The sequence below is a fragment of the Pagrus pagrus genome (assembly GCF_965226575.1).
Source record: "Pagrus pagrus genome assembly, chromosome: 14".
Classification (NCBI taxonomy): Eukaryota; Metazoa; Chordata; class Actinopteri; order Spariformes; family Sparidae; genus Pagrus; species Pagrus pagrus.
In genome coordinates this window covers 22,885,117-22,898,527 of record NC_140198.1, presented here as the reverse complement: position 1 = coordinate 22,898,527, position 13,411 = coordinate 22,885,117, and the positions used below count along the sequence as shown (strand labels likewise).

General features: G+C 40.6%; 2 protein-coding genes across 3 annotated transcripts; one reads left to right on the top strand and one right to left on the bottom strand.

The window, feature by feature from the left end:
- The first annotated feature begins 405 nt into the window (after positions 1 to 405).
- Positions 406 to 2,112, top strand: emc6 (ER membrane protein complex subunit 6). 2 transcript variants are annotated; one of them, XM_084374650.1, is made up of 2 exons: positions 406 to 616; positions 1,331 to 2,112. In XM_084374650.1, exon 2 carries the CDS (start codon positions 1,362 to 1,364, stop codon positions 1,692 to 1,694), a length of 333 nt encoding a protein of 110 aa, XP_084230776.1. In that variant the 5' UTR covers positions 406 to 616; positions 1,331 to 1,361; the 3' UTR covers positions 1,695 to 2,112. The 2 variants fall into 2 exon arrangements, with proteins under 2 accessions (XP_084230776.1, XP_084230775.1); XM_084374649.1 differs by having other exon boundaries at positions 407 to 616; positions 1,328 to 2,112.
- Positions 2,016 to 11,906, bottom strand: p2rx5 (purinergic receptor P2X, ligand-gated ion channel, 5). The gene is made up of 12 exons (XM_084374648.1): positions 11,721 to 11,906; positions 10,787 to 10,937; positions 10,384 to 10,455; positions 10,188 to 10,263; positions 8,968 to 9,052; positions 8,703 to 8,783; positions 7,566 to 7,707; positions 5,479 to 5,612; positions 5,279 to 5,372; positions 5,120 to 5,185; positions 4,200 to 4,288; positions 2,016 to 4,100 (listed from the first exon to the last, which is right to left on the bottom strand). Exons 1-12 carry the CDS (start codon positions 11,849 to 11,851, stop codon positions 3,854 to 3,856), a joined length of 1,368 nt encoding a protein of 455 aa, XP_084230774.1. The 5' UTR covers positions 11,852 to 11,906; the 3' UTR covers positions 2,016 to 3,853.
- Between the last annotated feature and the right edge of the window lie 1,505 nt (positions 11,907 to 13,411).

Genomic DNA, 13,411 nt, shown 5'->3' with positions numbered 1-13,411 from the left:
TTCACATTTCAGTTTTTTATTTTTTTTTTTTAGCATTTATTAGCCACTTTAATTGATTTAAAGAATTGCAAACATAAATACGGAAATCAGGCCAGTGTTTAGAGAAATGCATAAATTAAAACAAAGCAATAGTAGTAGTGAAAATAATTACAATTGTCTTGTTGACGTTTTTGTTTTAAAGATGGAAAATTAATTTTCCTTTAATTTACACAATGTCAGGCTTTGCTTTCTAGGCTGCAGTTATTAATATTTTGTTATTCGTGCTGGACGTTTGAAAAGAACGGGTTTACCTGAATGTACACAATGTGTTATTTAGGTTCACCTAGAAAATACTTTTTCCCTACTATGATGATGGAATTTCCTGCTTTTCAATGCTCTACGAACGCACCACATCATCACCTCCTATTCCTGTTCCCACAATGCACTGCGAAGGAGCATGGCCGACTCTTGCCTAGGAGTGTAATCCAAACGAAGATGAATGTGCTGTTTCCGTGCTACATGAGCTGACATTCCTTTAAAAAAACAATCTAATGCTCAAGTTTGTTAAATTAATCTTACAGATTATGTTTGTGTAATCTCGCTGTGAGGAGCCAACGAGTCTCTGCGTTTATTTCCGGTGAGAATCTGTCATCCGTTACCGTCAGCGAGCACCTTGGGGGGGTAGCTAGAAATGCTAGCCTGTTAGCTTCATTGATGATGGGAATACTAAAATAAAACGGTTTAATTCGTCGTCACGCTTTTCAAATTCGTGCAGTATTGCGGTTAGTTCAACAATAATGCTTTACTGACTAGAGTTTTGTCCGTCTTTGTTGCTTTTCTTGTGTTTTACGTTGCTACTTGTGTCACCAGAGCGAGGCTTTAAATGCAGAAGCTAACTTGCTTTGATTTAATGCAGTCAGCAGCTAAGCTAGCATCGAACAACATTGACAGCTTTTCCTGAGAATTCATTCGGTTTTGTCTTTTTCTTTTCTCGTACTGGTCACTCTGTTGAAATGGCCAATGCAAATTAGCTTTGCTAGTAATGGTCGTGCTTACTAGTAGTTGAATAAGTGGCCCCTGTTAGTGATATAATATGCCATTGTATTATTATTAATACTTAGAATAGTATGTGTAAGTAGCCTGTTTCTTATAGGTTGTCGAAGTGGAGCTGACTTTAATGACATTATTTACTGTTGTGTTGTTCATTCTGTAACAACCCATTGTATTTTATGAACATAGGTTTTGTACATAAAATCTAAAACGGCAAGGTAACCTGTCTCCATCGTTGTGAAATAAATGTGAGCTGAACTTATGTATTGTAATTATGCCTGAATCTCTCCTAAAACAGCAGCACCTACCTGTTACAGCTGACCAGAGCCAAGATGGCTGGAGTCGTAGCCAAGCGCGAGGGGCCACAGTTCATCAGTGAAGTGGCTGTGAGGGGCAACGCCGCTGTGCTGGATTACTGCCGCACCTCTGTATCTGCCCTGTCCGGAGCGACAGCTGGCATCCTGGGGCTGACTGGACTGTATGGCTTTATTTTTTACTTCCTGTCGGCGTTTCTCCTCTCCCTGTTGCTCATTCTCAAGGCCGGACGGCGGTGGAACAAATTCTTTAAATCACGGCGGCTGCTCTTCACCGGGGGCCTTGTCGGAGGTCTTTTCACTTACGTCCTTTTCTGGACTTTCCTCTACGGGATGGTGCATGTGTACTAAAATGATCTTCAACAAATAACCCTGAATTAATCCTATCTAATGCAATGTAAACCAATAATATTGTCTGTCCTGCTGTTTGTAGATAAGCCATTAGTAAAGACTTTTTTCTGTTATCAACTGTTGATTTAACAGAGGATGTTTTAACAATAATATGCAGAATAAGATGTCCTCTTATCCTTCCTGCTCCACATTTAGCAGTGACTCTGAACTAATCTAACCTTTAACTCCTGCTCTGTGCTTGATATTATGCCTACCAGGACAAAAGTAGTAATGATAATGTAGGCTGTAGTGTCACATAGATCAAAAGAGATTACATCCACACAAGTTGTAAGAACTTTGTATTACACTTCATGTACAATACTGTGGTTAAATTATAACAGATCTAAGTACTGATTGAAATAAATACCTCTGTACAATTTGTTTGTTTACATTATTAATTAGTTTGTCAGACATGAAATCCACTTGACAAGTACATTCAGCAATAAAGTCCGTTCAATAAATAGAAACACGGAGAACAAACAGGAGGGAGGAAGGAGTCCATGCACTTCAACGTCTTGCACTGTTCTTTAACAACAGCCAGTACATTATCAGAGAGCTTGTCCATTCACAGAAAACTCACAGTAGCACATCACGACTGCATTACACAGCTGCACAAATACGTTCTGTTAGTCAGGTTGTGTTGGAGCCATTGCATGGCCAATATACATGTCACAACCAACTCAACATACTGCAGTGTAACTACGCTCAGACGCAACTGAAATACCCACAATTAAGACCGTTAACACATTCTTACACATTGCCTCCAAGTACAGTTCTTTTTTTCTTTCTTTTTTTTACATTTTCTCTGTGATTCCATGCTTACAAAATAATGTCTCTCATGACCCAACATTGAATTTAGAAGTTATTGGTGCAGAGTAATGAAATTATTTAAAAAAAATTTTTATTCATCTGCAATGTTTATTTGATCTAATCCAAGCCTGTATTTGAGGTCCATCAGGAAAATTTGGAATAACATGAAGGGCTATAATTTTTTCATGTTCAATGATTCTGTCATATCTAGTATTTTTGCTGCGATTTTCATAATTTAGTCCATGATGAGTAGAAGTCATCATGCCCAACACTTACTTTGTATATTTTGTGGTGCTGAGAATTATATCCCTCAAAAGATCCATTTCCAAAAAGTTAATTCCCACACACTTTTCACCTCTGCATCGACCTCTTTTGAAGGGGCTCTGTGGAACCTCTGTGTTGTGCTGGAAGCTGGTCATTAGTTTATGTTAATGGACTCCAATTCTTAACTAATGTTAGCTACTGTTGCTCGGAGAGAGGCACGAGATGACCGAGAACGTGAACAAAGTAAATTCTGTCTGTCACAGAAAATCTGACCCGAGTCCTTCACAAAGAAGTCCTTCACAGTCCAGCATCATTAAACAACTTCAACAAATCAACCAAAGGCTTGTATAGGCAACTGAGAGAGACGGGGAAGGTCTCAGGTTTCCCATCATGTTCCAATCTGCTCACATATGGTCTATAAAAAAGTGATTATTACATGTAAATTACTACAAATTGTTACATAGAGCCCCTTTAATTCAAATAAATGCAGCAGTGATAAGTGTGCGTTGAAATGGGCTTATTTCTTTGGAATTATATTTAAATCATGAAAATGGCAAAAATAAATAATAATAAATAACTAAGGCCCATCATATATTGCTCAAAGTCTAAATGATGCTTAATTAGTCTGATCAACAGCCAAAACATTTTTTTTTTATTAATTCTATGCGTTTATAAAGCAGTAAGTCTTAAATGAATCACTTTCCATCACTTTGCTAATTGTATCAGCATTATCACAGTACTTTTGCATATCATTATTTATGGACCTGTTGTAATATCCCACATCCCACCTTTAATCCTGACCCAGCCACTGAAAACCACCTTTCTGTGTATTTCTACGTCAGCGTCCTGGCCCACGTGCACAGTGCAGAACATAAACAATTCTCTGGACCGACGTATGTTCAGTCAGGGCAAGCATCACTCAGGCTAGTGGCATGCCAGCAGTCGTGCCAGTAGGTGAGAAGTGAACATCAGTCCGCCTTTTGTTTCCACCTCTTGCAACATAACCGAGACCACTGCGGGTGATTCGTCTTGCTCTGCTTGCAAACTTAATTGTGTGAAGAGAAAGTGATGTGATGCCTTGGCTCTGCGCCTTGGTTTGAGAGAATGGCCGAGTACCGCTGTCCTGTGTTGCGTGGTATGGTGGGACCCCGACTGTCCACAGGCTGCTGGCTCTCAGTGGCTTCAGTTTCCCCTGGCTTTTTGGAGTTGGCAGCCTCTTTCTCTGCAGCTGCTTTCCTGGCTCTCCTTTCCTTGTGTCCTGCCTTTCCGTCCTTTGGTTTGGTCCGGTCTTTCCTGTTACATACAGTGAGAGAGAGGCTAGCCAATGAATGCAATGATCAAGGTTTGGAAAATGATTTAAAAGGACCCATCATGACAATTTGTTAATCATACTTGAAGTTGATGATTTCAAACTTCTTCTCTCGGTAGTAGGAGCTCGTGTTCATCATGTACAGCAGGATCATATCGCATACAAAGGCTCCCTAAAAGAAAGAAATATCAACTGGATGCTCACGAGCTGCAGAGAGTGATTATTTGTGTCACTAGTGATCATCTATCACCCTCTAGTGGCACTTGAATATGACATTATTTAAACTTTAAGGACTTATTCACCCAACAATGAAAATTCAGTCATTATTATTCACCCTCATTTCAAGACGATGGAAAGATGGGTGTCCTTTTGTAGTCCACAAAACATTTCTGGAGCTTCACAGCAAGACAGCGTTGCAGCATTTGCCTAAACAACTGAAATAGATGGCAACTTGTTATAAAGTGTAAAAAAAAACAACTAAAATATATAAAATTGCTCCACAATCTAATAATAATCCATAATCAAAGAATTCTGGAAGCTCTGAGACCCCAAATTGATTTAAAAAGATTATAAATAAGTTATTTACACCCTTTTGTAAGTTGAAATCTTCATTGTAGCTGTGAAGCTAAAAGTGTAATCCTGTCTGAAGTTGGTGCACAAGCTTGGATTTAGATCTCTAGGCTTCTGCGGACTTGGATCACGGCGGACGAGCTATTTGAAGCCATTTTACATTTTTGTTTTGTTTTTTGTTTGTCTTTTTTACATCTCAAAACAAGTCCTCATCTACTTCAGTTGTTCGGGAAAATGCTGCAACGCTGTTTTGCTGTGAAGCTCCAGAAATGTTTTGTGGACTACGAAATTGCACCCGTCTTTTCATTGACATGGGGTTGAGAAGATAATGACCGGATTCTGATTTCTTGGGCGAACTCATCCTTTAAGACATCTCAGTAATAACACCAATTACCCACTGACAGTCAAGATAATATTTTAGTAAATTACTCACTATACCCAGCAGAGCAACGCCCGAACCAATGGCAATTATTGTTGGAACAATATTGAATTTTCCAGCCTGCAAAACAATATCAGGGATTTAATGTAAGTCTGTTACTGGAATCGTGTATTTCTCTCAGAAACAAAAAGACTGCTCAACTCCCTGCAGTACCTGGCCATTGATCATTATATCGAAGCGAATCCCATACACTTTATACAAAGTGCGATAGGTTTCACCGTTTTGATCCTTGTAATACCTGGTGTATCTGTAGGAGAAAAATCAGGTGTAAAAGACAAGATTAAACATGTTGGACGTGAAGAACAGAGTAGATTGACAGATTTATTTCTCTTTAAATGCCTGACAGGACATACCTGAAATTGTATCCCGATGTGACCGAGTTGTTCTGGTTCATGTCCAAACGGGTAAAGCTGTACTGTGGATTACACTCTGAAGCGTCCTTATCCAGGTCACAGTTCCACTCAATAAGGACACCGACAGACCCGCCCTGACGGACAGAAACAGACACAGTATGTAACTTCTGCCTCCAGAGGTCTCGCAATCCAAACAAAAAATGTACATGTAAGTAGCGTGGGATCATGGGAGTTGTTGTCTTTACTGTTGAACAACCACCACTGCTGATGAAAATATCTACATGACCTGCGCAGAAGTGTTGACGGACGAGGTAATGTATTATGTTTAGTAATAATCACAGGCTCTCTCCTGGAAGTTACAGCAACAGGTAACCAAATGAGACGCATCAGCTCGAACATTATTGGAAACATTTGGGATAATGTACACACACAACAACAAACAACAACATATGTAATAAAGGTCTCATCGTTTGTAGACATTTTAATGCAGGAATGTTTTATCATAATTTAATATTTGTGTCACATCACACATATTCCTGCAGCTCTTGGTCATACTGACACACCTTTGTTGCCTTGAGATTCTGAACTCTAGCACACGTTTTCATGCTATAAAGGCCTCGCTAACTCACACAGGTGAAACAACCATGACAGGAGCCTTTTTGAGCGTGCAAAGAAGATATGGAGAGATTTATGTCATCCCAATTGCATTTCTGTGATCCAGCTAGGGGCGAGCAAGCTATAAACAAATGGTGAAACTTTGTGGACTGAAGGAATAGGATCTGAATGAATGACTTCATTGCCACAGAGCTCATCTCTCAGGCTCTTTTTCATGGCTCAGGAATTAAAAAGAAGGCATATATGGACCAGCCATCTTAAATTTCATTAGAGTGATAACTTGAACGATCTCAGCGCCGCAGACCTGTTTGTTTGCACCTCCAACAACATGGCGGATTGGTCCCTGCGCCCAATTACCTGTATGTGTGTGTGAAACACCAGCATCCTTCAGCTGAAGCAGCTAAAAATAATTCAGCCGTCATTCATTTTATTTATTTACACCTGTACTTTTCGTAGTGTGATGTTTCAAAAGTCCTCAGTGACAAAAGGTCTATGATAAAGATGCAAACTGTCACACCCTAACAAGTAAGAGTGAGAGAGCCGCCTGTAATCAACTAACCATCTCCATGACAGCAAATCACATCTACTGATGAAGGCCACACGATGTGCCTGAAAGCTCTAGAAAAACTAAGCAAGTGGACCTTGTGATAAGAATTATTTTAGTATTTATACACAACTGCTGTGTGATTTTCCTGTTCCTGTGTAGGAGGCAGTCTTCTCTCTCCACCTAGCTAGCAGGCTTTCCCTTCACTAATAAAATAAATAATGTAAACCTCGAGCATGGCTCCATATGCTTTAATATATCACTGCTTTTCCTTTTGTACTACGAATGAATTCTGCAAAAATCAATTTTGGACGATGATCTCTCTCTGCTAGTATAATATGGCACTCCTCTTAGCAGCTGTGTTGTATTTTACCTGATGTTTTGTGCTCTGCATTGTTTTCGTTCTGATTAATTACAGATTTCCCCCCAAAACCATAGAAAGACAGAAACAAATTAACTCTGCAGAGCAAGAAAGCCATCCCCTCACAAAGCCCATCAAATGGCCTTGGATTCATGCCATATTTCTGTTAATGAATATCGACAGGATGCATGGAGAGAGAAAAGAGGAGAGATGGGTGACAAATCTGGGGATGTTGCAGTAGCAGCCAGTTTGTCCTCCTCCAGTTCCCAGAACAGTTTTTCCACCCCCATGATCTCAAGAAATCTACCATCACAGTGATGCTTCTGTTCATGATCTCTTCAACACAGCTGCCATGCATCCCTGTCACTAAGAGGTTTGATAACATTCATATTTTTTAGTTCAGCGGGGAGTACAAGTGAGTTTATCTACAGTTATTACAGCAATCATGAGGAGCTATAAAGCACTTCTATAACTCATAAAAGAGATGGTGTATTAGAGTTTTTTCATCAAATGACTGTGAGAAAGCCAGGAACTGAAACCACTCCCACACATTTTTACACTTTGTACCTTGACAGCCATGTCCTGGAAGTCATGTCCCGTCCAGCGGACCACATCCCCGACCCGGAAGATGGGGCAGTACCGGTGGGTTTCTCTGTCGAAGGAGCATCTTTTCAGGTAGCTGTCATCGGACGTTTCAAGGACGTTGGACCTAGGTGTCAATACAGCAGAAATGAAACATGTGTAAAATGTCAGATTTTCAGGACACATGGAAACCAGTCTTATTTTCACATTGAACTTCATGAATCTATGAGTTTATCCTGTGAAAGGGCATTTTTTTCCATTGAAGTAAAAAGATGGAAATCTCCAACTGAAGTCCTGCAGAGATGGAAACAGACGAAGACACTTGATCCTGCCAACTAAGAGTCACAGAATTCTATCAGCTTCTCACATCGGCTTTGACCTTTCAATCTCTTTGTTAGACACCATTACTGCTTAGCTCTTACACTGTCTTCAATGATCTCTTAATACCATTATATCTGACTGCACTCTGAGCTTATATGCATAATTTGTCAAGAAAGACAGCCCTGAGTAAAATATATTCAACTTGGCTCAAATGTTTTCCTCTACACACACACCTACAGTGGCATGTACAGTGTGGGTACGTCAATCAACCCGCTGCGTTAGACCTTTTGACTCCAGTGTAACTGGATGTCTCACGCTGTAAGACGTGTTGTGTTGCCAGCCATTCCGAGTAACACCCATTAGGAGGGATTTGTATTACCAGCCAATCCCCATTAAGCACAAGCAAATCAAGATCAGTACGGAAACATAGGAAGAAAAGGCTGTGTAATTAGAACAAGATCTTGACTGATGAATTAGCCGTGCCGTGTGGCATCTCTCTGCTTTCCTGCAGGACTTGAACAGACAACAGAGTGGGGCAGCACTACAACACGCTGGGCTAGCCCCATCTGATCTGACACCTGTCCAGGGCAAGGCCTGCTGTCAAGGACGTCTCAGATGACTGTTTCACTGTCTCACTGAGCGCAATGCACAGGCTGGTATAAATAGAAAGCTCCCTGCACCCTAAAGCTATTTCAAGCAGCCATCGGAACACATACATCTCTCAGCTCACTCTGCGATCTCTGTCATGATGCCTTGAAACCATCTATACACCAGCCATCAGCGCCACTTACAGCCACTTACTTGGAGAATTCAAACTTGGGAAACCTGATGAAATTCTTTATGTAGATGGTGAAGTTCTCGGCTTCATTCAGTAAGGGCTCTCTGGAAGTGAAAGAGACAGGCAGCTGTGTACAAAGCACAAAACAAGTGGAGCTGACAGGCTGTATTAGTAATAAATAGAACCTGTGAAATATCTGCGTCCCTGTGAGGGATCAGAGTGAGTGTCAGAGTAGTGGCACAAAATGGCAAATCTCCAGAGTTCTGCAAAAAGAGGAAGGGCTCTCACGTGGGTCTCCGGCTGTACTCGACAGGACACCAGGCGTGAATCTCACAGGTCCCAGTGCTGTTTAAACACACGCCCGTCTTGATTCCTGATGGAGAGAGCAAAGATTCAGCTTTAGGAAAGTTTATTCCAAAATAAGACAAATAAGAAACCTTTTCCTAATGTGTGTGCGGCTGTGTGATGAAACATGTTTAATATTATAATTGAAACACCAAAATGCCTATTTGGAATAATGAGTTTTGCTGCTAGAAAAGCAATTACAAAAAAATTGGCTTAAAGGAACACTTCGCCCAAAAACAGCAATCGAACGAAACATAAAACATAAAATGGCTCCATACCACACAGCTGGTTATACAATCAAAGTCTCTTGAAGCCCCGAGATCCCAAATAAATTTGAAAAAGACTTTATTTACACCCTTTTTAAACTGAAATCTTCACTGTAGCTTCTAAGCTAAATTCATTAGCATGCACCCCGTCTGAAGTGGGTGTATGAGCTCGACCCCACGCTGAGGGTGGAGATGATGTCTTTCAAATCAGTTTGCTATCTCATGGCTACCAGAGACTTGAAGCCATTTTATGTTTATTTCAGTTGTTTTTTTTACATCTTAAAACAAGTCCCCATCTACTTCAGTTGTTTAGTAGAATGCTGCAATGCTGTTTTGATGTTAAGCTCCAGATATGATTTGTGGGCTACAAAGTTTCACCGAACTTTCCATCGGCATGGGGATGACTAGATTATGAGTGAATTTTCATTTTTGGGTGAGTTGTTCCTTTAAGCCAGACACACTGTCTATAAATAACATATGGTATGATACAATTTATGAAATGTTTGTAATGGAAAGAATCACTGTCTTCATTGAAAAGTTATTTCTATAAATTAGGTTTTTTTTTCTTCTTTTTAATCTATCTCAAATGAAAAACACCCCATGTTCTATTTTTTTGTTCTCCTATTAACTTTGTAAAAAGCTGACAAGATCGATCACTCTGTAAAGGTTTCTGACTTATAATGATTGTGTGAACTCACGCTAATATGTGATTCTAAAGACAGTTTACGCAGATGTTATTATTACTTTTTCATCATTCAGAATGTTGTAAACAATGTAGATTGTTATTGTCCAATATGAAAGATCTTAACCTCCAGATAAATATGTTAACCTGTAATTCAGGCTCAAACCTTAAAACTCTTAAGATTATTAGACTACAGTGCACTGAATGATCCTCACCATGGCCTGCTGTTACAGCCTCCCCCTCCGCACAGTCATAATCACTTTGACATCGTCCATCCGGCACCTTGAAGCTCTGTGAGACAGAATAACCACTGCTGGGTATGAAAATGCAATTGTGTGGACTGTAACCTAAACATTATGATGGAAAAAAAACACAATTAATAATTAGATTCCTCGTCTTCTGTTTGCTCACCTCGGCACAGTACCCCAGCCTCTGATTGGGCGTCTCTATGTAATTTGTTACGATGAAGAACACCTGCTCGCCCTACAAAATAAAATTAGACCCAGACAGTGAGATCGAGAAGCGAAAGGTTAAACAAATTACACTCCTGAGAAGTCCAATATTGAGAAATCTGTGGAGACAGATGCTGAGGCTATTGATATCCACTAAAACGGACACTCAGTAGGTTCATAATCTGTCCTGACAGGAACGTAATTGGGGACTCTTATGACCTCTGACATATGAAAACTAAGATTTACTTTTTTTTCTCTAGATAGACAGACAGACAGACAGACAGACAGACTGATAGATAGATAGATAGAAAGATAGATAGATAGATAGATAGATAGATAGATAGATAGATAGACAGGCTCACATTAGGAGGTATGACGTAATCCTCAGCACTCCACAGGTGAAGGCCTGTCTCAGAGCTGTTGGTCAGTGTGACACCTTTAAGCTTGGTGATGACTGAGGTCTGGACAGCCTCTTCTCTCTCCTGGTAACCTTTCTTCACCACAAACACCCACCTGAGACATTCATGCAAAACGTCAGAATTAATTATGTTTTCATTTCTGACTCTTTACATCAACATGGTTGTGATGCAACAGTATGGCATTTGCGAGCCCTTTCTGAGCAGCCTGTTTGTGAGCGTGGTCCAGGTTGACAGCACACACATTATAACTGTCATTGAGTGTGTTTACCAGCCTGTGGCAGCTGAAAGGAGTAATGTTAATGTGTAAATGTATTCTAGGCTACATCATAGAATATTTTATGCATCTCCAATGGGACATATCTAACTATTTTGTGCACGCACAGGCAGCTGGTGGTGAGATCAGCATCTGATGAGTAAAAATGCACCAAAATACCAAAACAGACATGACATGGCAATAAAAATGATATGAACATGAGCAGCCCTGCATGCCTCAGAGCCAAATATGATCCTTACCACGCTGCAGCCACTCAATTTTTCATGTTACAGTTGGAAATAACTTTCACAAACAGTTGTAAAGGTCAAAGCAGATACTACTAACCCTCACCACCATACTGTCACTGTCACCTGCTCAGCTTTCATAATGTCTCTTCCATACATCAGCGTGACATCACACATGAGGGCTGGGGGCACGAGAGCTTCCTGCCTCTACAGCAATTTAAGACATTAATCACCAACACACGCTTTTCTTAAAAATATGGAAACTCTGGCGCTGCCGCTTTAACAGCAGCAACAAAGTCACGCTTTGACAAGCTCAACTATTTTTAACTCTGTGAATCACTTTCTAAATGGTTAGTTTCTTCATGCATCGCAAGCTCACCCGATTATGTATCCCAGCACGGCCAGCTGGTAGAGTCTGAATAATATTCCGATTCTCCTGTTTTCGGCGATGACATATTTCTCAGTCTTGTAGTTGAGGAGAGAAAAGAAGAAAACCCCCCAGCCTGCCATGCCTCCTCCTGCACGGTGAGCCCGAGTGAGACAGACAGTCAGACAGACAGACAGACAGACAGACAGCAGCTCGCAGGCTCCCAGCTGATTTGACAGCTTTAGTTGTCCTGCAGGGCCACTGAGAGAGGGGCTGCAGACCACCGACACCACAGTCTGCCTGCTCTGGAACAGCACTGACAGACGTGGAGTATATCTTCATATTGTGACTATCCTATCAATGTAGCAGCCTCCCAAAACTTTGTGGAGCAGTAGCCAATGATAATTCACTACTGTGTGAATCTGTAAAATTCACAGTTATTACTTAGTTTGGCTAATATTACTTTAGATTTCATAAAATGTCCCACTCTAAAAATAAAGTTCCTGTATTTATTTTTCATTGGGGGAGCAAACTTTGTGCGTCTGTGAGCTGCAGCAGTGCCGCGCAAAGGGGGTGGGCCGCCGCCGGTGAGGGGGGGCCATTCTGCACATGAGTCCACAACAGCTGAGCTTGTTTCAGGTTTAAATATCCTCAATCATATGGGTCATACCATTTTCCCTATAGTATAATGAATGATTAATATTTCATATTAACTAGCCTATAGAGAATGTGTCAGAAGTCAGTTGTGTATTATAAACATTGATATTTCACATTAGCTGTCACGCACAAGCACATGTCCTTATAGCAACAACCTCTGATGAAAAAGAGTTCCTCCATACATGAAGCGTAGCTTGAATGACATGTATTACTTGTGTTGCCCCTGTTTTTAGGTTTTTTTTTTCTGTTTGTGTGTTGGTTTGTCAGCAGGATTACACAAAAACCGCTCAACATTTTTACATAAAACTTGGACGGAGGATGGGTCTCACCCCAGAATAGACCCCGTAACATTTTGGTGCAGATCTGGATAAAGGGACTGATCGTTAGAACAGAAATTGCTAGACATAACAACAAACAGGAGGATCCTGCTCTCTGCACATTCAGACAGGACAGGACCGCCTCTATGTGGAGTTTTCTGTCCCGATTGGATAAAGTGGGCAGGGATACTGGAACATTTCTATTCTCTTTTACTGCATGAGCAGGGGGAGGAGAGACATGAGTAATTGACCAAACTCTATATCAGTGATTGCTGTTGGAATATAGAGCTATTTAACACCAATTCTAATAAAAATATGTATCACTTACAGGAGCCTTAATTTCTAAGGTGCATTTAGGTGTTTGGTGTCTATGAGTGAGTATAATTTGATGCTGATCCTACTAAAAATCAATTATTCTTCCACCTGCATTGTTCTGTTTCTCCTAGTAGTGTGCTGTTACAGGTCTGGTGAGCTTAAATTGTTTCTGGGTGAAAATTAGGGTGCTGTCGAGTCTGATATTAGATTTGGCTTGATTGAATTAATGGGGAATGTTGGGCCTTGGTGGAGGCATGCGCTCTGTTGAGTTCCATTCTAGTTCAGTACTTTTTTTTATCATGCACCGTTAGGCAATTCCTGCACTGCTGGATGACTGTGTACAGACATCACTGGAAAGAGTGCGCCGCTGATTTGCACTTCTATAAAAATGTAAGACTCACAACAGACATTTGT